Source organism: Periplaneta americana, chromosome 15, assembly GCF_040183065.1.
Source record: "Periplaneta americana isolate PAMFEO1 chromosome 15, P.americana_PAMFEO1_priV1, whole genome shotgun sequence".
Lineage (NCBI taxonomy): Eukaryota > Metazoa > Arthropoda > Insecta > Blattodea > Blattidae > Periplaneta > Periplaneta americana.
The window spans coordinates 71,816,932-71,842,044 of record NC_091131.1 but is presented as its reverse complement, the minus strand read 5'-3'; the positions used below and the strand labels follow the sequence as shown (position 1 = coordinate 71,842,044).

General features: G+C 36.1%; 1 protein-coding gene across 3 annotated transcripts in view; it reads left to right on the top strand.

Annotated features, from left to right (window-relative positions):
* Window positions 1-25,113, top strand: part of LOC138715126 (uncharacterized) — a 175,434-nt gene that overhangs the window by 75,004 nt on the left and 75,317 nt on the right. Inside the window, exon 3 of one of the 3 annotated variants that reach the window (XM_069847664.1) lies at window positions 3,803-4,027. The exons of 1 other annotated variant lie outside the window; for it this stretch is intronic. In XM_069847664.1, coding sequence (XP_069703765.1) covers window positions 3,803-4,027 — 225 coding nt within the window. Of the gene's footprint in view, window positions 1-1,675; window positions 1,898-3,802; window positions 4,028-25,113 lie in introns of all 3 variants that reach the window. One more of the 3 variants, XM_069847665.1, reaches the window with a different exon arrangement.

Sequence of the window (25,113 nt, the reverse complement as noted above, 5' to 3'; positions counted from 1 at the left end):
TTTCTATATTCAGAAAGTTTTCGCAAATATTTCATGTAAATAATCGGAGTATTTTAAATGTTTACTTTAAGAATGATTTTATTTCGTATCATCTTCAAAAGACACTATAAATGCCACTTACCGTGACTAACTCATACATTATTCGAACACCATTTGACATAAAATGGCTGGCTTACTTAACGCAATCCCTATCTGAGAGAGTTTGATCTTTCTAGAAAATGTTCTGTCCATTGTAAATCTCCAAAATAAAAAGATATTTCAGAAGGAACCAATTATTAAACTTCCATCGATATTAAACTTCTGAGAGATAAAATAAGCAACGCAAGTAACGATGTATGCTAAGAATGCCGCGATCAGATTTAAGTATCGTAATGTAGGGGTGGGTACTAAGAAGATGAGCAGACATAATGTCCATCGTAGAATGTCTAATGCACAAAAATGTTCACACCATATTGTTCTGCACTATGTCGTCCAAGCCAAAAAGTCCACCGCCGGAAACGTCCACAAGGCAACTAGTCCATACCAAAATGTCAACATGGTCAAAATGTCCAAGTAGTAATGCAATTCCAGTATGATACGTGATCAAGAAAACTGCTGCAACAGTAGACAAAATAACAAGCAGAGTGCAAATGTATGAACTATTAGCCATGTCGTTCATTCCTCTTCCAGACATAGAAGCCACATTTGACATCTTGTATGACGACATCCATGAGGAACTTCTCGAGCTTGCGGATTATATGAAACATCGATTGTGTAAAAGGTAGACGTGCGCAAGGGAGACGAAGAGCTGTTTGCTCCTAGATTTACACCAGAGGAATGGAATGTTTAACGTCATGAGCAAGCAGATGGTGCGTTGCTCCACAAGATCGTCTGTGATGATAGTTGGCCTCCCACTGCACTCCTCGTCATGCACATTTTGGCGTCCTGCTGAAAATTGTCTACAGCAGCAACGTACCATCTGCTTGCCCATAGACCTGGCACAGCTGACGATCAATTTCAATCGGCGCTATGTCCTGCTCATTCAAAAACTTTATCACTGACCGCACTTCACGCGGCGGGAGTTGGAATAGGAACGTCCATCTTCAACCAATGTAACGAAGCTACTGAGAGCACTCGGGAAGTTCCGATAGCGCATGTGTCATGCCAGGACATATTACTCTATCACGTACAAGCAGTCGCTTCACGCAACATATGGTTTGCTAGCTGTGGGACGAGTGGGAAAGTTAGTTTATGGACGCGCCTCGTATATTGTATAGGTAGGTAGTTATTTCTCATGAATCCACTGTACTGCTGCCAGAATAAGATTTTTATCGCTGTTTAATCTCACGCAAATATATACTATGTTGCTTAGTCAGTGGATAATAATACTTTATCTGATCCCTATTAATAATATTCGATTAAAGTCTCTATGCGTGCGAATGCAACTAGATTATTTTTAAACAGTTAATACCTATGTACTAATTACGTATCATTCTGCAAATATATCTTGTGGAAAAGGAAATAGGGACGAGAATAAAGAAATACCTAATTAAATGTTCATAACACTTCAATCCTTAATATGAACCCCTGGAACCCGTAATCACATAAGAAATTTACCTGGAATATTTTCGTAAACTTTCTGAATGACCTACTAGCTGCCATGTAAATTGAACCCTCGTCCTTTACGGCATTACAGGAAAAAACGCGGCATCGCGGAAATGTTTATAGCTCCAGACACAAAGTGGTGCGGTCACAAGCACCTAGCTAGCGAATACCTGGATCTTGGCGGACTGTCCAACGTGGATCGTTGCTGTCGGCGCCACGATCTTTGTCCGCATTCGATCCCCGGATTCTCCAAAAAGTACCACATGTTCAACTTTCGGCCGTTCTCCCTGAGTCACTGTCACTGTGATAGAAGGTACGAAGTCGGAGCCCTCAAGCTTCTACAACTGAAACTGCAAGGTCTCGCAAACATCACTCAGTTCGGGTTGTATCAGTCAAATGCAGTTGCAAAGAAACAACAAGTACAAGAAAAGAAGTTAACGCGTGATCATCGTTGACTATCATATTATGTAATGTTCTAGATAAGGCATAAAATCAACTATGAAGGTTGCATCAGTAAATAACATTTTCTTGCGTATCATAAAATATTTTGCACGCATAGAAATGGATATAGACTGAATGAAGCTTTAGACCAAGAGAACTCGCCACTTCAGAATCCAGCATTACATTCATGTTCTATTCTATCCTGATCGTGATTTTTTCTTTGACCTCTAAACTGATTAAAAATTGTATTCATTATCCTTGCTAATATTCTCGTTTCTTTGAATTTTTGACTTGTGTATAAAGAAATTAAAATTTTTTTAGATTTTTAATGTCAATTTTCTGCTGCGACTGAGCGGTTCTTTCAATAAAAATCTTGGCTTGTGCCATGGGGAGTAATGGGTGAAATTTCTATTTTATACAATTTTTAACGTAGAAACTTTATGCTTTGCAGACTTCATCCTTTTTCTATCAATATTCTTGCATATATAAGTTCCATTATGATCAGATTATTGGTTTTTGAGTTATTAACATTCAAAAGAAAATTCTATATTTTCAAAATCTATCTTGTTAGAAAATTTAAGTTTCATACACGACTTTTTATTTATTTATTTCTTTTTTTTTCTACAACATTTTGAAGAGATCTTTTTTAAATACAAAACTTCAAAATTTTAATTTTCGTGTCCACTAACTATATTTATTATTTTAATTTTGAAAGTATTTAGTTCATAAAAAATGCTACTTTACTTCATTAACTACGTACAGTAATTATAACACATAGAAAACTGCGTATTTTCAAAATCTATCTTCTCTTACAAAATTTAAGTTTCATGCACGACTTTTTATTTCTTTCTTCTTTTATTTTACAAAATTTTGGAGAGATCTTTTTTCAAATACAAAACTTCAAAATTTTAATTTTCGTGTCCACTAACTATGTTTATTATTTTAATTTTTAAAGTATATAGTTTATAAAATGCTACTTTACTTCATTAACTACGTACAGTAATTATAATATACAGTAGAATTTTCATATTCCTAGCATCAAAATTGTAAGAGTCTTTACACTTTAAACGTAACGAAATGTGCTGAAAAAAGTATGAGAAAACAGCTTGCAAAGTTTGCATGAAATTCAAGTTCAGGGCACAACCATTTAAATGTCGTAATGTTTATGCTTCAAGAGCCGCAGAGCACTGAAAACTGTCTAACATATAAATAAAAGATTACGGATTTATTTCTCACAAAAAAACATGAAAATGCGATTTTTTTTACTGAAAATAATCATGATCATCCTAACAATCATGATCGGAGCAATGTAACTCCGCCTTTCAGACGTCCCAACCTCAGCAGTGGATTACATCTAAGCCAGTGTCAGGAGAGAAGACCAGAAATGTGAAAGACAACCTGATGGCACTAGAAAAAAATGACCAAAATTTCATCCGTCTCCCTCCTTAAATACATATTACTTTGGAGATCTGTTCTTCCCTAAATGGTTGACGATGATCCTTACTGCCTTCACAGAAATCAATTGTCATTTACATTATCATCAATAACTTTTGGTCTGTTAATAAATTTCGTCTGCAAATTCTTAACATCGTCCACATGGAAAGTGACTTTACTAAACGCTTCTGGAAATACACATAATCTGTGTCGTGAGACCTGTACTGTGTGATGTTTGTGAAACTTTGATTGTTGATGTTCGCTCACAGGCTCAAGCAAGAAGCTGTCAGTGCCGGAACTTGATGGTCAAGGTAAGCTAGACAGATCATACATAACCTTACAGGCGGAAACGAGAACTGATGGATTTGTTCCGAGTACCCGGCACCAAGTGGTGCGGGAAAGGAAGGAGTGCCTCCAAATACACGCATCTGGGAGGCTTCGGCATGGCCGACAAATGCTGCAGAGTCCACGACACAGCTTGTCCATTCTTCATCTCCGCTTTCGAGGAGAAATATGGACTGTTTAACTGGCGCATCAATACCATAATGCACTGCGCCTGCGACGAGAGGTAAGTAGATTAGAGATTATTAATGCTATGACCGGAACCAAGAGCTCTAGCTGTGGGTATTTAACGAAGACGTTTGTCAAGCACCTGCTTGAAGCGGCTTCTGTTGCCAACCAGTTTTGAATTCTCCAAGGAGAATGAGATAAAGGCAACTCAGGTATCGCGTTACACTCATAGTTTCAGGAACAACACACCCCTCACTCGTCAGCATTTTCTGGTATTTATAACACCACACCTTGCCGTCAACAGGCTTGCGTTCCTGAATAGTTGGCTGCAACAAAGACAGATGCGGATCTGTGGAGTACTATAGTGACAATTTGACAAGATACCCTTTTATTAATTCTCCGTTCACTATTCCACGAAAAAATTGTAGTTAAGCCTACTTGCAAAGGATTGTAGTATTTTTTCAGGGGACAGATTTGAAAGTGGTAGAATTACTTGGTCATTACTGCATTCAAACACACTTCAGTCCTGTAGCTGATGATTTCTAACACTTGCAGATCGAAGTGTGACTCCAATATATTTTCTTATATATTTGTGTTGATCAAAGTCGTACAATTGTCGTAACTTCCAAAGAATTTCTCTCTACCGGTATCTCTCTCTCTCTCTCTTTTTTTATGTATAACTGCGTCTTTCTCCTTGTTCTCATTTGTAACTCCTTTGTTTCCCTTGGTGTCCTCCTATTCCCCTGATTGTCTTCCTATGACCCTTCTCCTTTTATTCCTCCGATTGTCCTTTTATTCATCCTATTCCCCTGATTGTCTTCCTATGACCCTTCTCCTTTTATTCCTCCGATTGTCCTTTTATTCATCCTATTCCCCTGATTGTCTTCCTATGACCCTTCTCCTTTTATTCCTCCGATTTTCCTTTTATTCATCTTGTTCTTCTTTTCCCCTTGTCCTTATATGACCCTTGTCCTTTCATTCCCCTTGTTCTACGCCCCTTATTGTCCTTTACCCCTTGTTGTCCTTCTATGCTTCTTGTTGTCCTCCTATTCCCCTTGTTCTCCTTTTATTCACCTTCTTTCTTTTATTCAACTTGTTCTCCTTTTATTCCTTTGTTCCTCTTATATTCCCCTTGTTCTTCTTGTTTCCCCTTGTTCTCATTTTATTCTCCTTCTTCCCCTTGTAATCCCGTTCTCCTTGTATTTCCCCTGTTTTCCTTTTATTCCACTTGTTATCCTTTTATTTCACTTATTATCCTTTTATTTCACTTGTTATCCTTTTATTCCACTTGTTATCCTTTCATTTCACTTGTTATCCTTTTATTCCACTTGTTATCCTTTTATTCCACTTGTTATCCTTTTATTCCACTTGTTATATGCCACTTGTTATCCTTTCATTTAATTTGTTATCCTTTTATTCCACTTGTTATCCTTTCATTTCACTTGTTATCCTTTTATTCCACTTGCTATCCTTTTATTCCACTTGTTAGCCTTTTATTCAACTTGTTATATTCCACTTGTTATCTTTCATTTCATTTGTTATCCTTTTATTCCACTTGTTATCCTTTTATTCCACTTGTTATATTCCACTTGTTATCCTTTCATTTCACTTGTTATCCTTTTATTCCACTTGTTATCCTTTCATTTCACTTGTTATCCTTTTATTCCACTTGTTATCCTTTTATTCCAACTTTTATTCCACTTGTTATATTCCACTTGTTATCCTTTCATTTCATTTGTTATCCTTTTATTCCACTTGCTATATTCCACTTGTTATCCTTTCATTTCATTTGTTATCCTCTTATTCCACTTGTTATCCTTTCATTTCATTTGTTATCCTTTTATTCCACTTGTTATCCTTTTATTCCACTTGTTATATTCCATTTGTTATCCTTTCATTTAATTTGTTATCCTTTTATTCCACTTGTTATATTCCACTTGTTATCCTTTTATTCCACTTGTTATATGCCACTTGTTATCCTTTCATTTAATTTGTTATCCTTTTATTCCACTTGTTATCCTTTCATTTCACTTGTTATCCTTTTATTCCACTTGCTATCCTTTTATTCCACTTGTTAGCCTTTTATTCAACTTGTTATATTCCACTTGTTATCTTTCATTTCATTTGTTATCCTTTTATTCCACTTGTTATCCTTTTATTCCACTTGTTATATTCCACTTGTTATCCTTTCATTTCACTTGTTATCCTTTTATTCCACTTGTTATCCTTTTATTCCACTTGTTATCCTTTTACTCCACTTGTTCTCCTTGTATTCCCCTTGTCTTCTTGTATTCCCTCTGTTCTCCTTTCATTCGCCTTGTTCCTTTTGTATCCCTTTTCCTCTTGTTGCCCTTGTATTCCTCTCGTTCTCCTTTTATTCCCCTTATTTCCCTTGTATTCCCCTTGTTCTCCTTATTTTCTCCCTTTTCTCCATATATTCTCCCTTTTCCCTTGTATTCCCCCTTTTCTATCCTTTTTGTAAAAAATGAAAAAATCTGAAGACATTTTTTTTAATTTCGTCCTATGAAATAATATGATATTGGATCGTGGACTGAAAAATGGATCATCAACTCCTTGGATCCTCCTTTTTCTCCTTGTATTTCTTTTTTCTCTTAGTATTCCCCTTATTTTCCTAGTATTCGCCTTGTGTGATCACTCCCACACATAGTTCTACATAAATATCTGCATCATAGTAAAGCTATACACCTGTCGATTGTTTAACGTGAAGTACTTTGGATAAAGACTCATAGTTCATTCCATTACCTCAAGATTTCTTATAAATGAAGGCCGAGGTCCGACTCTGTACATATTCTGTCACAGTATATAGGCTATTATGTGCTGGAGGGAGTGGCAGTGTGTTGAGTCAAGATTTCTCCTCGCACTTCTGACTCCCCCTGCATGTAGTCATTGTGTTAATTAAGTCAGCACAATCTGTTAGCCGATCACAGGTTTCGAACCATAGGGATAAGATACAAGCCGCATTCTTGTACGCGATGCGATGTTCAGCTGTTCTCAAAGTAATTACCATTCGGTCAATATGTTAAGGTAAAACTAGAAGTGAGGCTATTGCAGCACGCTGTTTCAAATTGTAATTGTGGGGTACCCAGCTGAGAAATTCCCGGCCTTAGAAATGGCTGATTGTGAAGAAAATGAATGGCGTGGAAGGTCTCCAGTTTACAGGCCGCGCTCTGGCTGCTTGCCACACAGAATGCCGCAATTAAGGGGCTTGCTTCCAAAATTCTCCCCTGTTATATGATCCTCAGCAGTCTGTCAAGAACAGATTCTTTCCAGAGTCACGCCTTGCGCCGGAACCTCTCAGCCCAAGTGTTTGTTCGTCATCACTGTCCCATTTCCACACAATTCATCTAAAATACATTTAACAACTATTTTCTTTCCTTTCCTCTATTTCTCACATTACAACTGAGTCGACAAATCAGAAAACCCATCAACGCATTAATACAAACAGTGACAACGCCACAGCCTTCGAGCTCTCGGACATACTCTTCTCGGGACTGGTATTTATTTGAAATCTAATCGTTCAAAACTTACTTTCCTGACCGCTGTGAAGGAACGGAAAACTGTCCTCGTCAGAAGGCAGACAGGTCATAATTCACAGTGGGCTGGATTTTGTCCGGAATGTCTTAGTAGTGACAAATTTTCAATACTGTAATTTCATTATCTTCTAGTTCTTTAAACTTCTACTTTTATGGTTTCGATCTTTCGACCAGAAATTCATATTTGGCGGTAGACGATAATCATTTATAGCCAGTCAGCACTGTTCAATACCATAGCTTGAGACAATGCAAACCAAGCACGAGTTAACTTATGCAAATCCTAATTTTTTCTTCTAAGGCCCAGTTGTACGAAAACGGGATAAAGTCCTGTTAAAATTAACTCCATGGTTATGCGAGAAATGTGTCGTACAAACTCGGAATAGTGCACTATTCGGAGGATATCTTCCGATAAAGTTATTCTATGGTTTCAGTTGCTATTATATCGTTATCTAGAGAATAAATTATAAAATGACAGCAGCATTAGACATGAATCTCTGATACTGATTGTGAATTATTATAATATATTTTTGAGAACGCAGAAATAAAAGAAAATAGGCATAATAGACCTGATGCATGAAATGAGTATGACGATGAAGAATTTCTGGCAATATTTAGACTAAAAATGGACACTGTTTTAAGCGTACTGGAATTAATCAATGATGATTTGGAACACATAACAGGCAGGTAAAATAGTTTACATTATCATCATTGTAAAGAAAAGCTAATTCTATAAATAATTAAAATTAAATTTTCAACAAATTCATAAGACAATATTGTACATAATATTATAATACCAGTATTACTTTCAGCATTCCTGTAGGTATTAGTCTGAGCTACCAACTCCCGTGCTCTTTCCTTTTGATAGACGTTATGACTTATAGCACGTTTTTTTTTTCTAGCACCTTATGGTCATCCACTATCTCAACTAGCTTACATATATCTTCTATCTTACAGTTTTGATTTATAATTCCTTCTGATCCATATTCATTTCCTTATAATAAACTCCGTAGACAAAATAGTAATAATATGTTCAGAAATGCATTAAAAAACTGGTTTTGTGAATGCACTTTATAAACAAAACACCATCGAAAGTATTGCCAACTTCTGTTTTACATGGGAAGCATTTTGGTAATGGCTCTGCAGAGACCCGGGACGCATATTGGATAAGGAGCTGAGGATCTATGGACGCAAAAATGCTGGTTTAGTGATTTTGGGACTCGTTTATTTATACGGTGGTACACATTTCGTTTCTCTGTTTTCATTTATTCAGAAGTTACATACGATTAATTTATACCTAGTTTTTGTGCATTGTTACCTAGAGGTTGGCGACCTACCGCACCGTGCTGAATACAAAGACGTAGTTCTATGTAAAAAATTATTGTAACCGCACTCTAAACCATAGTGGAGGTCTCGAAGCAAACTCTTTCCGTAATCTTATTATAAAACACTTTCAAAGTGTACATAACAAGTCTGTTAAATCGATTTTGACTGCATACAAGTTGGTAGATTAACCAAAGATATAAAAAACGACAAATCCTTTGTATCGAGTGATGATGCCTTCGAAGAAAGAATACAAAAACTCTTCGTCAACCTTGAATGCTTGTTAATAAGAAGTTTTAAGTTCGTCTAACAAGGTGAGGAAATCTTTGTGCTGTCATGAGTACAAGCTATCGTTCGCTGCTGCCGATAGGAAAACAACGGCGAGTGGAGTGGCCCTCGTAATCTCCACAGCGTTGTTCGTGCAGGCGTCGCAGCTTTTCCTCGGCTGGAATTCCTCTTAATTTAAATCTCTTTGAATATTCTCGTCTGGAGAATGGAAGTGGCCTAAGCAGCGCGGTACAAAATGTCTGCAGCAGCGTCAACTGTCTAGCATGTGGTTTTATTTTTAGTATAATTGCCGGGACTTCCCCGGGTGGTTGACTCATCTAGTGTTTTGCTTTCGACGATGTACTTATTGTACGACACTTTTAATGAATAAAAGTGCTTCAACTTGCTGCTACCTTGAACCTTTGTGGTGGCTCAATAAAATACATTGTAGCGATGCCAGTACAGCAAAACCTTGAATTACGGGCATTATTCGTTTTGAAAACGTGCTCTTAATTCATAACATTCTCATATCAAAGCGACTTTCTTCGTAAAAACAATGAAAACTCAGATTAATTCGCTTCAAACCTTTTATTCATATAAAATATAGTATAATTTAGGTAAAATTGAATACAATAGTGCAACACAAATTACTTTACTGCATTTTGTTTTTGAGTGTCTTTCATCTGTTTTACTGCTTAGTAAACTTCTTGTACATTTTAAGAAAGTATTTCCACTATCACTAAACGAATCACTTCTGACTGCTTGACTAACTGGGATCTTTCGCTTCGACTAAGAATCTATCCAATGACACCTGCTTTTGCTTCGTTTTGAGGATTTTGCGGAAATGTGACATTGCGTTGTCGTTCAACAGATTTATCGCACGCACTGCTACAACCTTATCAGGATGATGAATTTGAACAAAATTTTGTACTGCTTCCCACTTTTTACACATCTCTTTAATCTCATTTGAAGCGAAAAATTCGTCCGCTCTTTTCTCTTCGTCTTTCTTGCTGTTGCTCGCAAGTGAAGCAAGTTATGTACAAATCGTGCTGTTGGTATTGCAAGACATCAAACAAAATTGTTTCCTCATTATTCGCTCGTTTTTCAAAGCACTCGCAACCCAAGTTACTCGTAATCAAAAGGTTTTACTGTACTTTTAAATAACTATAATATTTATTCACTGGCTTCTCTAATGTAAAGTTATATTTGAATAATATATTATTTATTTTATTTATTTATTTATTTATTTATTTATTTATTTATTTATTTATTTATTTAATCTGACAGGATTAAGGCCTTCTCTTCCATCCCACCAGATAGCACATATAAATACAAAAAAGAAATACAGACACTGGTGAAAATAATACAAATTAAATTAAAGCCCTATAGAGGGTCAACAGGGTCAAAAGAATACTATAGAGCTCTCATCGAGCTAATACAAGAAAAAAAAAGAAAAACAGAGATAGCAATGATGATAGTGATAACTGATGATGATGATGATGATAATAATAATAATAATAATAATAATAATAATAATAATAATAATAATTGTAATAAATAGATTACATATTAATTGTCAATTTTTACAACAGCATAGTTACAATATTTACTATATGTCATGGGTTAAGCCGAAGTTGTGCAACCTGACAGGTTTTCAAAAAGCAATTCCATGAACTAGTATGTGATTTTTAATTTAAATTTGAATTTTTATATTGTCCGACAGTCTCTGACATGGTCAGGGAGAGAGTTCCAGAAGGGTGGAATAGATATGCGGAAAGATGATGAGTAGAAGGATGTTCTGTGCAGAGGAATAGAGAGAAGGTACATGTTCCGGGTTCGAGGTAGTGAAAGGTAAACAAAACGAGATACTAGGTAAGAGGGTATGGATGGCATACACTGGCGGACCAAAAATTTGGGACACTTGAATTTTACTTTGCATTTAATATGTCATTAATATGTTTTAAATTGTGATTAATTGAACTATACAATTATATAATTTATAACGTAACATAGACTGAAAACGAAAATGATTATGACTTAATACTACTAACAATTATCACCAATAACATCACAATTTAGATTTGAACAAAATTTTGCTTATGGAGAATGTGACACTTTTGATTTCCCAATTCATTCTTTTCTTATTTGATGTTTCCTTTCTTCCTCCATTTCTTGATTGCTCTATTTCTTCTCTTCTCTTTCCATTTTTGTTTTCTTTCAACATTTCCGGATTTCTTTCTTTCTTCTTTTATCTTTTTTATTTCAATTTTTCTTTCTTTCTACACTTCTTTATTTATTTCTTCCTTTGTTTCTTGTTTTCATATCTCCATTTCTTAATTTCTATATATATATATATATATATATATATATATATATATATATATAATAGTTTTAACGACAAAGTCTTTCGCACGAATTCACACATATTAGAGGAGTTCCTCTAATGAACCCCAGGCTAATATTGAGCGTGAAAGAAGAATTTCATTTGATGAGCCCAGACGAGCGAGTGACAACATATTCTCGCGATATCAAGCTTGTATACGGGCCTTATACCTTACAGTTAGGCAAAACCTCGGACAAAATCCAACCAGATTAATGAACTCTAAAGGGATTCAAACCCACGCACAAACACAGTTCCAGAGCACGAGTGCCGCTTCCTAACAACTAGACCTCTTAAATCGAAAGCAATGTCAGTGTACCAATGCATTCCTCACACTCGTATGTTCAATAACTCAATTGCCATTTTCGACCTGACACCAGACGAACACACAATGAAAACCTGTGGTTTGAAGTCATTATGATGCCGGAAATAAGCAATTATACTTAGTAAAAAAAATAAATGCGAAGAACAAGTTATTTTGTAATCAACTTGGACAATTATTTTCGTCTCATACGTTTTTCATGTGGGCTACATCTAAAAACTCACCGGATATTTTAAGCTACTACGAGTATTTATAACATACAAAAAATAATCAATGAAGTTTCATTTCTGAAAAAGATATGTTAAGAGTTTTTACAGAAATGGAGAAAGATACTTTTTCGTTTTAATGTTGGTACCACTTCATGTTAAGCATTTGTTGCTATCCGCTAATAGTAAACGAGGATGTCTTTCTAAATTTCAGCTCTGTAGACTATGAATTAATGTAAGTTAAATTTGTAAACTTCAACAGCAGTGGAGTTTCAATCTTTAAGAGTTTTACACTAACTATATTTATTATTTTTATTTAATTTAACGCGAAAATATTTAGAGTAAAAAAAGAAAAGTGATAAATCACAAACGCTTCAATACACATCAGATGCTGTTCAGATAAGCTGTTATTCCTGTACATTCCGATTAAGATCTGTAAATTTATATACAGGCCACGGTCCATCAAATAGTGATGTGTATAAGTTTCTACATGGTCAGAGTACAGACCCAGAAACAAAATTTGGAACACTTTAATTTTCCAAGTTTTAGTTATAGCATATTGTACATGCTCAGTAAATAGGCGGTTAAATTTTGTTTCTGGATCTGTACATGCGAAACAACTTTTGGTTTCTGCACAGGACAGAATTTTTCCCTCCCGCGTTATCCAGACTTTGGACTGTCAACCACTTGTTTCAGTGTCGCATTCTTTTTTTATATGAAACTATTTTAACGTAATTAAATCGTGGTACTAGGGCCTTCTGAATGCACCAGTACGCTGTATATATTGTAGTTTATTGTGCGATTTCATGTTTCATCTGGGCTTAATACCTAACCGGTAACTACGGATTTTAATGTATGTCTGTCTACCGTGATTTCAAAACTTCCAGAAATTTAAAAATGTGTGGATGGTGATAGTAAAAGTTGGAGTTGAGGAACGAGTGAAAAGATTTGCAGACATTAGTAATATGAACAATTACTTTATATGAGAATACATGTCGTCGTTGTTCCTGCAATAACTCCTATGTGACATATTTATTTATTTTCAGATTTTGCTCTATTAGATATAACTTAAATAGTGATACAGCAAATAATAAAATCTCCTATCCTAATTATATTTCTTTCTTTCGAAAATGTAAGAATTCACAGTCTCCTACGCACCACTGCCATAGAATGAATAAATGTGTTTTTTCTTCTTATTGAACAATTTTATATTTTGCACATAGGAATTATTGCAGGAACAACGACGATATCATCTTTCAAAGGAACTCCGACCTGTGTAGCAATTTACACATCCAAGGAAGATCATACCCTGACGGTGTAGGAACTTGCATACAGACCTATGTCCTTCGAACGGACTCCGTTCAGACATCTTCCAATGTAGGAAAACATGTAACGAGACCTGAGAGAAATTTTAAACATGAGAAAGTGAAATTTATCCTGATCAAAGTTAACCATGCAATCAGTTTTTTTTTTTTTTTTTTAACTATTTATGGCTGTCAGCTGTAAGCTAGTTTTAAACTGTGTAACATTCTGTGTATCGGTAATTAACATTTTATTTTACCAAAATATAATTGTTTCTAATCGTAATAATGTAATAGCAATGATATAGCCTTTTATTTAATTGTGGTGTACACGAACAGCCATTGTAGTTAATCTTACAAGTTTATTTAAATCGTTTAGAGAACAGTTTGTCTTATGTTCATAAGCAAAAAGTTCTCTGCCATGAAAGACCTCCCAGAGAAGCGGATTACAAGAGGCAGATACCGATCACAGTATGCTGCTGTTACTTCGCTCTTGTTCCTAACGTCTGGAACAAATCCTTCTCAATTCCTGCAGCTTATGCTGCATCGTAAGGAGGCGGGGCGCGGCAGCAGCTAGAGAACCTTTGATTGTTTGGATGCTGCTCCAAGGGAAGGAAGGCAGGCAGGCAGGTCCTTACAGCCTCATGCATAACTGGAGATCGGTTTTTGAGATCGCATGTTCACTAAATAGTATTTTGTCAGTATATCTAAGTTATGATGCTTTCAAACACGAACCTGTAAACATGGAGATCTCAATATACTGATTATTATCTTGAAGGATCAAAAACAGTCCTTCGTTCGCACCCTGGAACATACTTTGCATTGATTGACTTACTGTAAATACAACAAACAAGGAAGAAAATGGAAGAAGGAATACAGAAAGAATAGGAAAAAAGAATAATGAGAAATGAAGAAAAAGTAAGTAAAAAAACAGACGAAGTATGAAATACTTATAAATGAGACAAAAGGATAAATACAAGTAAAGAAGAAGAAAAAAGATAGGAGTAAAGAAAGAAAGGTAATGAAATAAAGACGAAAAATGTATAGTACAGATAAAAATAAGAAAGGAGAGCAGATACACTTAATAAAGAAAGAAGGAAAAAAGAGCATGAATAAATAAATAAATGAAGATTAGGTAAAAGAAATTATGGAAAAAAGTCAGAGTTAAATGAAAGAAAAGAAAGAAGGATTAAAATAAAGAAATTACAGGAGGAATATTGCGACAAAGGAAGAAATAAAAAATTAAGACAAAATTAAAAAAAAGATAAATAAAAAGGAAAGAAAGGAGGAAAAGAAAGTAATTAATCAAAGGAAGAAGGAGATTAATGAAGGAGCAAAAATAAAATAAAAAGGAAATAAAATGTAAAGGAAGAACGAAAAGAAAGTAATTCATCAAAGAAAGGAGATGGAGGAAGAAATGAACATTTATCGTTGAAATAGAGGAACAAACATAAAGTAAAGAAAGAAAAAGTAGTTAATCAAATAAAAAATTAAATTGTGTTTTATTTAACAGCACTCGCAACTGCAGAGATTATATCAACGTCGACGGTGTACCAGAATTTTATTCAGCAAGAGTTCTTTTATAGCTAGTAAATCTACTGACATGAGCCTGTTGCATTTAAGCACACTTAAATTCCATCGACCTGGACCGGGATCAAACCCGCAACCACGGGCACAGAAGGCCAGACCGACATTAATCAAAGAAATTTGGGGATAAAGGAAGAAATGAAAAATTAAGATGGAAATAAAGGAAGAAGTAAATGGGAAGGTAAAATAAAAATAAAGAGTAATAATGAAAGAAAGACTGAGATAGGTACAAAAATGAGGGAAAGAAAGAAAATTTATAGCTATAAATAAGTACGAAAGAAAATATCTAACGAAAGTTCAATAGATAATAGGCCTAATAAGGAAATGATGCAAGAAAAACTAATATAAAAAGAAGAACGTAGGAAAAAGGAAAGAAAATATACAAATAGAAATAAATACGAACGATAGATATCTAACGGAAGTTAAATAGATAATAATAAGGAAATTATGCAAATAAAACGTATATAAAAAGAAGAAAGAAAAGATAAAGTAAAAAGAAAGAAAGAAGGAAAGAAATGCGAGTCAATAAAAGTAATATACATTTCTGACTAAAAATGAACAGATGCCAATAAGAAGAAAACAATGTAAGAAAGACACGGGTGAAAAAAGAAAAAAACTATAGAAATTAAGAAAAGATGGTCATACAACACTAAGAAAGAAACAATTAAAGAAAGACCGATGGAAAATAAAAAAATAAATGAAAATAGATAGATAAAAGGAATACGAAAAAATTATGATGATATAACATACAGAAAAAATAACAAGTGAAAGAAAATGATTGAAAGAAGAAAGGCTAAAAAAGAATAAGAATTATACTAAAACAGGCAGCTAGAAGTCAGTAAGAAAGAAGAGATAAAATACACGGACTGGACGAAACAAATTCGTAAACAACAAAGGTTGTAAGAGCCATTTTTGTCATTTTTTTAGAGGTTGTCAAAACAGGTTGTATATATGAAGTCCAATAACCTACAAAAGTCATAATTATGTTGGATTTCAAAGTGAAAATAGACCCTAGTTAATGTATGCAACCTGTAGTGTATAATTTGTATTCAATTAGAATTATAGTCTGGCTGGGCGGGAGAGAAGGCCTACTAGCCTTAGCTCTGCCAGATTAAATAAATCAATTATTATTATTATTATTATTATTATTATTATTATTATTATTATTATTATTATTGTTATTATTTATTTATTTATTTTTTTTTGGATGGAGAAAAATGTCTCTCCTGAAAAATTTTGTTCTGTGCGCTTACAACCTTTATTGTTTACATTCTTCAATTATCAACAGAATTTGATACTGATCGACGTAATAAATGGACACAAGCTCAACTTCAACAAGTCTTTGGCTAATGTAAAAGAAATAAGTACGTAGTCTAGAACTTTATTTAAAGATTGTTCACAACTTTATTTTAAAAAATGTTCACTATCTAAACAAGAAATGATTGATAACATGTAGTACGTCGCAGTGTTTGCCCTTGCACGTCGGCTATTAACCTACATCATGTAGACTGTGCTCACAAATAAGAAGACTCTATCTGTTACACAGCCGTCTGTGCTGGTACGTCACAGGTAAGGAAGTTTACAAGCGTGTTTCATGTCACAACGGAATCGAAATTCTCTCATAATGTGAAATCGTGGCTTGTCGAAGACGAGAACGTTGTCCTCTGAACAAAGAGATGGCACTTAGTCCTTACTTTCTATACAGACAGTCTGGAATCGTAGGAATTTAATGTTACAACTTGCTGTGATTGGTCCGAATCGAACGTCGTACGATTTGTGAAAGTCGCCATTACGTTACGTTTGGAGGATTTTCTTCTACCGGACGGGGGAAGCAGGATGTGTGCTCATGTGAATCAGCATAAAGTGATTCTCATTGAAGATTATATATTTGTTAGATATAATGTATGTTGGAACCTTCAATTGAGTTCTTTCGCTATCCTCGAAACAGCTGAATGGGCGGACGGCCTTGTTTTCGCGAGGTTAACTAGTAGAGCTGATACACGCTACTATGTCAATGCTTTTTATTTATTAGTACAGTTAAATTGCCGCTTTGAAATTATCAAACGAAACTGTTAGCTGAAACGACTATAACAGTTGTTTTATACGCCGAGTGCGCGGGTTCAAAACCCGGAGTCCAAATGGACATAGGATCATGAGGTGTTTATAATTAAACTGTTCCTACATAACTGTTGATAGGATTTTTCTCGTTGCCGTAACTTCCAGAATAGCTCTGGGTTCACTTAGGCCCAGAACACGGAATAAAGTCCTGTTAAAATTATTTCCATGGTTACGCTAGAAATGTGTCGTGCAAACTCGGAATAGTGCACTATTCAGAGAATATCTTCCGAATAAGCTATTCCATGCTTTTAGTCGCTGTTAAATTGTTATCCAGAGAATAAATTACAAAATGGCGGCAGCATTAGACATGAATCTCTGATACTGATTGTGGATTACTAGGCTATACTGTATTTATGATATATTTTTGGGAACGCGAAAATAAATAAATAAATAAATAAATAAATAAATAAATAAATAAATAAATAAAAATAAAGCATAATAAACATGATGTATGAAATGAATGTGACGTTGAAGAATATCTGACAAGATTTAGACTCAAAGTGGACACCGTTTTAAGCGTACTGAAATTAATCAGTGATGATTTGGAACACATGACAGAAAGCTAAAAATAAATCACATTCTCTTCATTGTAAAGAAATGCCAATTTTTTTAATAATTAAAATTCAATTTCAAACAAATTCATAAGGTAGTATTGTAATATTATAATATCAGTATTGCGTTTTACATTCCTGTAGAACTAGAATATACAGTCACGAAGCTCAATACGTAGTAAATATGCATCCATTAATAGTTGCTAACCACTAGGATCGCTACTATCGCCTCATTACAGACAATGCGAAATAGTACCTGCACAGTCTATTGTTCCTAGTACCCTCAACAACTCAAGCTTAGTGACTGTATATACTAGACTGTGGTATTAGTCTGAGAATTAAATAATCTAGCTGCAAACTCCCACTCGCTTGCTCTTGTTATACTTTATGACTTATGACATCAGTTTTGTTTTTTGTTTTTGTTTACTAGCACCTTATTATAGTCATTCACTATCTCAACTAGCTTAAATGTATCTTATAGTTTCGATTCCTAATTCCTTTTGATTAATTCATTTCTTTATAATAAACTCTATAGACAAAATGGTAATAATATGTTCAAAAATATAAGAAAAAATACTGATATTGTGAATGCATTTTATAAACAAAACACCAACTAAAGATTGCCAACCTGTTCTAATTCTAACTATGGAATACTGTAGATAACCTTGAAATAAACGAACGTCATACAACACACAGCTTCATTTATTCTACATTTAGGTTATTCCAGGAATAGCTATTCCAAGATTTATTCCGTGATAGTACAACTGGGCCTTGCCCTACTGTAAAATCGAATAAGGCCTACTAGGTCTTTCTCGGAGTTAAAGGCGGTCGGAGCATGATGTCAACCACACAATCTCATTTTAGTACAGTATCGAACTCATAAAAACATGGAGCTTTACCTTCATGCCCCTCTTAAGTCTTCATGGTATTTTAACACAGCTTCAGTTTTAAACGGAAAGTTATTAACCCTTGAAGTACCAAATTCAGTATAAAGAAAGTCCATACAATTCACTTCATAATCCTTGTGGATCACATTGTGCAATTCCATGCCGTAGCGTTGTGGTCTAAACCCTAAGGGTGTTATGCATAGATATTTCGCAAGCCCGCGCTACGAGCGTGCTAAACTAGCCCCGGCTATCGACTGATTACTTGTACAGGTTTCATATCATATCATATCGCTAACACTGGTTTATGAATACGATCATCCACCGGAAGCCCGCGCTAAGAATGTCTATGAATATGGACCTAAATCATTATGCCTAGGACTCGCGTTACAGAAATTGCACTGATTTCAATCCTCGTGGGGAAGGAATTTTCTCATGAAATTTCTGCCGGTGTAAGGGACCAGTGTCCACCCAGCATCGTGATGAATTTTGGGAGCTAAGTCAGGTAGAGATATTCGGTTTCGAAAATCAGGTTTAACGACTGGAGGGTCATGGTGCTGATCACACGTTACACATTACTATTATTAATGGAAGTCTGATTTTATAAACAGAAAATCTGGAGAGGCCTGTGTCTGTTATTTCGTTTTGATTTGTTGTTAGTTACGGCTATAATTACAACTTCCGGTGTTGAGTGGACGTAAACACCAACACTGTAATTTAACAGTGGCCTTAAGGTCCAAGAGAAACTGCTGGAATGGGACCAAACAATTTTGCAATATGGAGAGGTTGATTTTCGTAATGTGTAGCAGTGGACCTAGACTTTATGACTAGCAATCTGCACGACATAGAAGCAAAGGCACTCTAAACTTCTTGTGTCGTAATCGGGAGATTGAGTTGGAATGGCTGGAGGTGGCCGTCTGGCCTAAGGAGAGCGATTCAGAGTCCACTTCCCCTGTTTGCTTCCTTATAATCTAGAAGAAAGTATTTAGTGCCTTTTATATTTATGCCGCTACTTGTGATTAAAATGTTAAGGACAGTTATTCAAATAAAAACCATTCGTCTCTCATGGAAATGCACAAAGTCGTACTAAGCTCTTGACTCTGTACAGAATATAACAAAAATATGGGGAAAAACTTCAGGAATGGATTCCTCATATGTGGAGAAGAAAAATAGATTATAATAACATGGGTCCGGAAACGCTAAATTTATGAGTTCCAAATATGATTTTAGTGTATTCTACATTGCGGGCAGTTTAAAAGTCCCGAAACATTGCTCGGCTGGTTGGCGACCGGAGCCCTGTGCAGTCGCCGACATTCCCCTCCACGAAATCGTGGCGCTCTTCCCGCCTGCAGTCAGTCAGTCATGAGTGAGATGTTATCGGAATAGGACAGTTGTGTTGTGCAGTCGTGAGTGAGATTTCATCAATGTACAGTAGTAGTGTTGTGCAATGGTGAGATATTCACTACGCCGTCGTATAATGATCTTGAAGTCGTACATCGAGATATACAGAAAGTTGTGTGGCAGAACGAGACAAGTAAATTTCCTAGCAATCAAGTTCCATAACGAAAACCAACATCGCAGTTAGTGGATAAGTTTAATAAAAACTGGCTCTGTGATTGACCAGAAAAGAAAACGAAGACGTCATGGGCTTGCGGAAAATAAGTTTGATGAAATAGGAATTGCGTTGGAACGTAGTCTTCGAAAATCTCCTTTCTGCACTTGATATACGCCTTCACGAGGAATAGACGAAGTGAATATTCATCATTGCACAACAATACGGTCCAGTAGACTGAGATGGGCGGGTCATGTGGCTCGGATGGAACCAAATAAGCCAGTAATGCGTATCTTCTCAGCAGATACTGAAGGAAGGAGGAAAGTGGGACGACCGAAGACCAGATGGTTGGACTGTGTTAAGAGGGATTTGAAAATCATGGGTGTCAGGAATTGGAAGAACAAGGCAATCGATAGGAACCAATGGCAAGACATTCTTAAGCAGGCCAAGATTCGACCAGGGTTGTAGCGCCAGGGATAATGATGATGATGATAATGACAACACTACTATAGGTCTACACTCTAATGAAATCTCACTCACGACTGCACAACACAACTGTCCTACTCCGATGAAATCACACTCACGACTGACTGCAGGCACTGTTTCCAACTGCAGTGTACGGAAAGTCGCCAAACAGTAGTTCAAAAGTCGTTAGATTCTTTATTATCAATAGAGGAAGTTTTACTTTTGTTGCTATAGAGTGCTGAAAAAGTAACTAAATCCCTATTTAAGCAATCATCATCATTCATCATCATGTCGACCTGGTTGGCGAGTTGGTATAGCGCTGGCCTTCTATGCTCAAGGTTGCGGGTTCGATCTCTGGCCAGGTCGATGGCATTTAAGTGTGCTTAAATGCGACAGGCTCATGTCAGTAGATTTACTGGCATGTAAAAGAACTCCTGCGGGACAAAATTCCGGCACATCCGGCGACGCTGATATAACCTCTGCAGTTGCGAGCGTCGTTAAATAAAACATAACATTATAACAACATTAATTATCATCATTCATGGCTCTACAGCCCAAAGTGGGCCTTCGCCTCCTGCAATGTCCTCTTCCATGCTGCTCTATCCTTCACCAACTGTAGCCATCCATTAATTCCGCACCTCCTCATTATTTAAGCAATAAGAAAAGTTAAAAAAAAAAATGTCTTCAAAACATAGTTAAAAGTCGCTAAATTGGCAATACTGACTGCAGGCGGGAAGAGCGCCGCGCTTTCATGGAGAGGAATGCCAGCGATTGCATGGGGCTTCGACTGCCGACCGGCCGAGCGATGCTTCGGGACTTTTAAACTTCCAGCACTGCATAAAATATGGAATCCAGAATTTTCATAACCAGCACAGGTGGGCTAACAGAAATCGCAATGCAACAGTTCTATCTTCTCACCAAGGTTTTCCAACATCTGTCGGTGATTACCTATTGGAACTCCACATATTTCCTAACAGGTTTACAGGGCAGAAATTTCTTGCACACCACACTGTCCATTTTCTTGGACGACACCCCACTAGTAAGACTCTATTGAGGGCTGCACTTCATGCATAATGGCTCCCGCACATCGTAGTCTTTGTGCCCTCAGGCATGTTAATGCACAATAGATTAAAATTTATGAGAAAAATACGGCATACTTTATTGGGGGAAGACTAATGCATGTCCTTTAATTGAGAAAAAAAAAAAGTAACAACCTCCGACTCGAACAATACAGGAATTGCAATCACGCATTGACTTCAGAGTTGAAGGGTAAATGAGAAAGTTGACGTGATTAATTGAACCGTTAAAAGCAGTATCGGCTGTTGCAAGTGCCTGATTTAGGATCGCGTGATCTACTTTCCCTTGCCTTAGAGTCAAGGACCAGAATGTGCAGTTTTTAAGATGGACGCCCTGCAACTTGAGGTCTTGTATTTCATTTTCTACGAAGTCTTGAACGAGGCATGTGTTAAAGGCGAGACTCCTCGTTACATGCGAGTTACAACAGTGTGAGTGCATTTTAATGCGCGGAACTAATTTTAGGGGTTTTATTTAATAGCACTCTTCTGGTGCGAACTGCTTAGCGAACGATCGAGTAACGCGGGAATCAGGAATGTCAGGTGGAAAGGCGCGCATTCTTATGCAGCTATCGTTAGCATTATTTGTTGTTATTGTAAACTGTTGTTCTAACGCAGCCACAGTGAAGCCATGTTTATTTGTGTCCTTCGTCAATGTCTTCGTGTTTAAGGGGGGGGGGGAAACAAAAGATTTATTTGTTTGTGTGTTTGTCTCTCAGCAACTGAAAAAATACGTTCAGTGATATAGTTTTTCAGAGAAGGATTAAAAGATTTTTTGGTAGCCATTTTAATTGTTTGTAGTGTTAGTAACAGTGAAATAACGAGCGTAATAAATAACGTGTTAAATGTAAAAAGTAAATTAAACTATAAATACAGAACGGTTTGAGAGTCCTAACTGTTTTATATGGCAAATGAAACATCATTCAAAATAAAAGAGGTTCAATTACTGGATCACTATAGCAACAAAATACTCTTCCATATGTTTCAAAACAAACTAAGAAACATATCAGAATAACTAGCCATACCCATGCCGAAAGCGATTAAGCATTTTTTTAATAACTTATAATCAACTTCCATTAGAATACAAAGTTTTACCAAATTCCCGGTTTTTTAAGAAATGTTTAAGAAAACACGTTTTTAGCAAGATTATTTATTTTAATTCTTGATTGGTTTCTTTATTTGATCGTTTCAAACTTTTTCTTCTTTCCCCATAAAACTTCAGTGATACCTTACTGTTCTTATTTATTACTTTCTTTAATTATTGTCATGTTTTATGTTTTTCACAGACTGAGGTTTTATGATTTGTTATATTATGTTGCACAACATAATATATACTATATCTGTGCTTGTATAGCTCCTGAATACGAGTTTTACTCGATCGGGCATACCCCATAAATTAGACTCTCCACTTCTACCATGAGGTATTAGAAAAAAAAACAAACAAATGTATGTTCTGGGCATAGGCGGAGTTATGGGGGGCCCTTCCCCCCCAAACTTATCTGAATTCTGTTTCTTTTATTAACGTTAGAAAATATTGAATTCAAAAGATATTTTTTGCTTTTGTTTATGATTAAGTTTCTAAGCTTAAATTGACGAATTAATGTCTTCAGATCATGTATCTAGGCATTAATATTAATTTTAAATTTTTGAATATATAAGAAATTCTATACCTCATGACGAATGGAAACACTGTAATGTTTCTTTTGTAACAGCCTGTACTCGTGTGTTAGAAGTCTGTAAATTTTAGTAAAGGAAAGCTTAGGCCTAATATAAAAAAGTTTCTGTTAGCACTGTTACATAGTTTTATTGATGTATGTGTTTCTGTGCGAGAGAGAAAGAAAAAGAGAGATTGTTTTAAATTGTAGTAGAGCTACAGTTCAAGCCCTACACAATTCGGTCCGAAACATTGCGGATATGGATGTAACTCTGTAAGAAACATGCCCCCCAAAAATACTTTCATTAAATGATCATATTCCGATATACTGTACCACGGTCAAGCTATAACAGGGGAGGAGTTAAATGATGTCCCCCATAACCCCGTTATATGGGGATTCTATGGTTTTGCTTCTCCCCCCCCCCCCCCAAGGAAACTGTTCTCTCTGCGCCCATGGCTCTGAGCAAACACTCCAACTGCGATACGTAAACCCATGGCAAGTAGTTATTTCCTCATTGCTTCTAACTAAAAATATTTAAATAGCCTTCACGAGGAAATAAGGTCAGCCTAGACATGAATGAAAGTTTCTGCAGGAAGACTTGCGGTTTGTCATTACGAATTTCCTGCTGAGTGCTGCGAAGCCATCAGCTGAGTTTTCAGCTTCCTTCTAGGTGAACAACCGTGTCACGCTCTTCCGTCACGTGCCGGCCGGCGCCAAGCTATTATTTATAAAATCACAACAAAAACTGAACTAGTAGTACTATTACACCAGTTGTATTTATGGTCACGTTCTGGAGTGTGTACTCGATAAACACGATGTCGTCTAGAAATCCACGCGTCGCTAGTCCTACTTGAACCTTTCTTTGTATTGAGCTGTTTGCATACTTTTCAGTCGTGTACTGACTTTGATCTTTCTCAACCGTTCCCGTTGTAGCCTATCTGTAGATCCTAATTCGTAAGTTATTTTTACTTGTGGCTAAACACTAAATTACAACGCATAACAGCAGAGTTGACAGATCACTAGCGTTCACGATGACTGTGGACCCAGATTTGAATCCTGGCGATGACAGAGTCTTATTTATGGAAGACAAAGCAAAGACTTCGGAGGGGTTTTCAGAAGGTTCCATTATTCCATCGTCACTTTATTTCAATATTCGGTAATTCTACAGAAAAACTAGCGAAGAAGGCTCCATTTTTTTCTTTAACAATTCCGTATTACGATTAGTATAAAGCTTCTTCTTCTTCTTCTTCTTCTTCTTCTTCTTCTTCTTCTTCTTCTTCCAATCCCTGATGCTGTTAGGCGTCGGGTTCACTCTCACCGTCCATCTCTTCCAAATCTATCTTTATACACATTTTCTTTATTTCAACCACTGTCGTTCCACGTTGTACTATTTTCTCTATAGCAGCGGTTCCCAAAGTGTGCTCCACGGAGCCCTTAGGGCTCCGCGAATGATTCTCAGGGGCTCCGTCCGCGGAAGTTATGAAGATGACAAAAATTGCTGCTGCCATTTAGTCTCTAGCGGGAAAAGAGAAACTACTTCCATTCAAGCGAAAAATACTTTCTGAGAAAGTAGTTTGCGTTCTTCTTGCTACATGGAAGCATTAATACTAGATCTATTCGTCACTGGAACTATCTCGATCTTTCTTGCTTGCCAAGTACTCAATTATTCTCGAAATTTATTTTATTTTTTATATACTGGGCAGGCAGCGTTTGTTATTCGTGGTACGTGAAATCTACAATCTATTGACTGTTATCTGCATGTTAATTTGATAGATGTGTTAGCTAAACTTTCGTTGAACTGGAACTGTGGCTTAAGACGGGCTCCCTAAGACCTAAGAGTCATTAGCCATCAACCAGTGCTCAGTCAAAGGGAGATAACAACAGCTATAATCATACTTTCAAAGAAGAT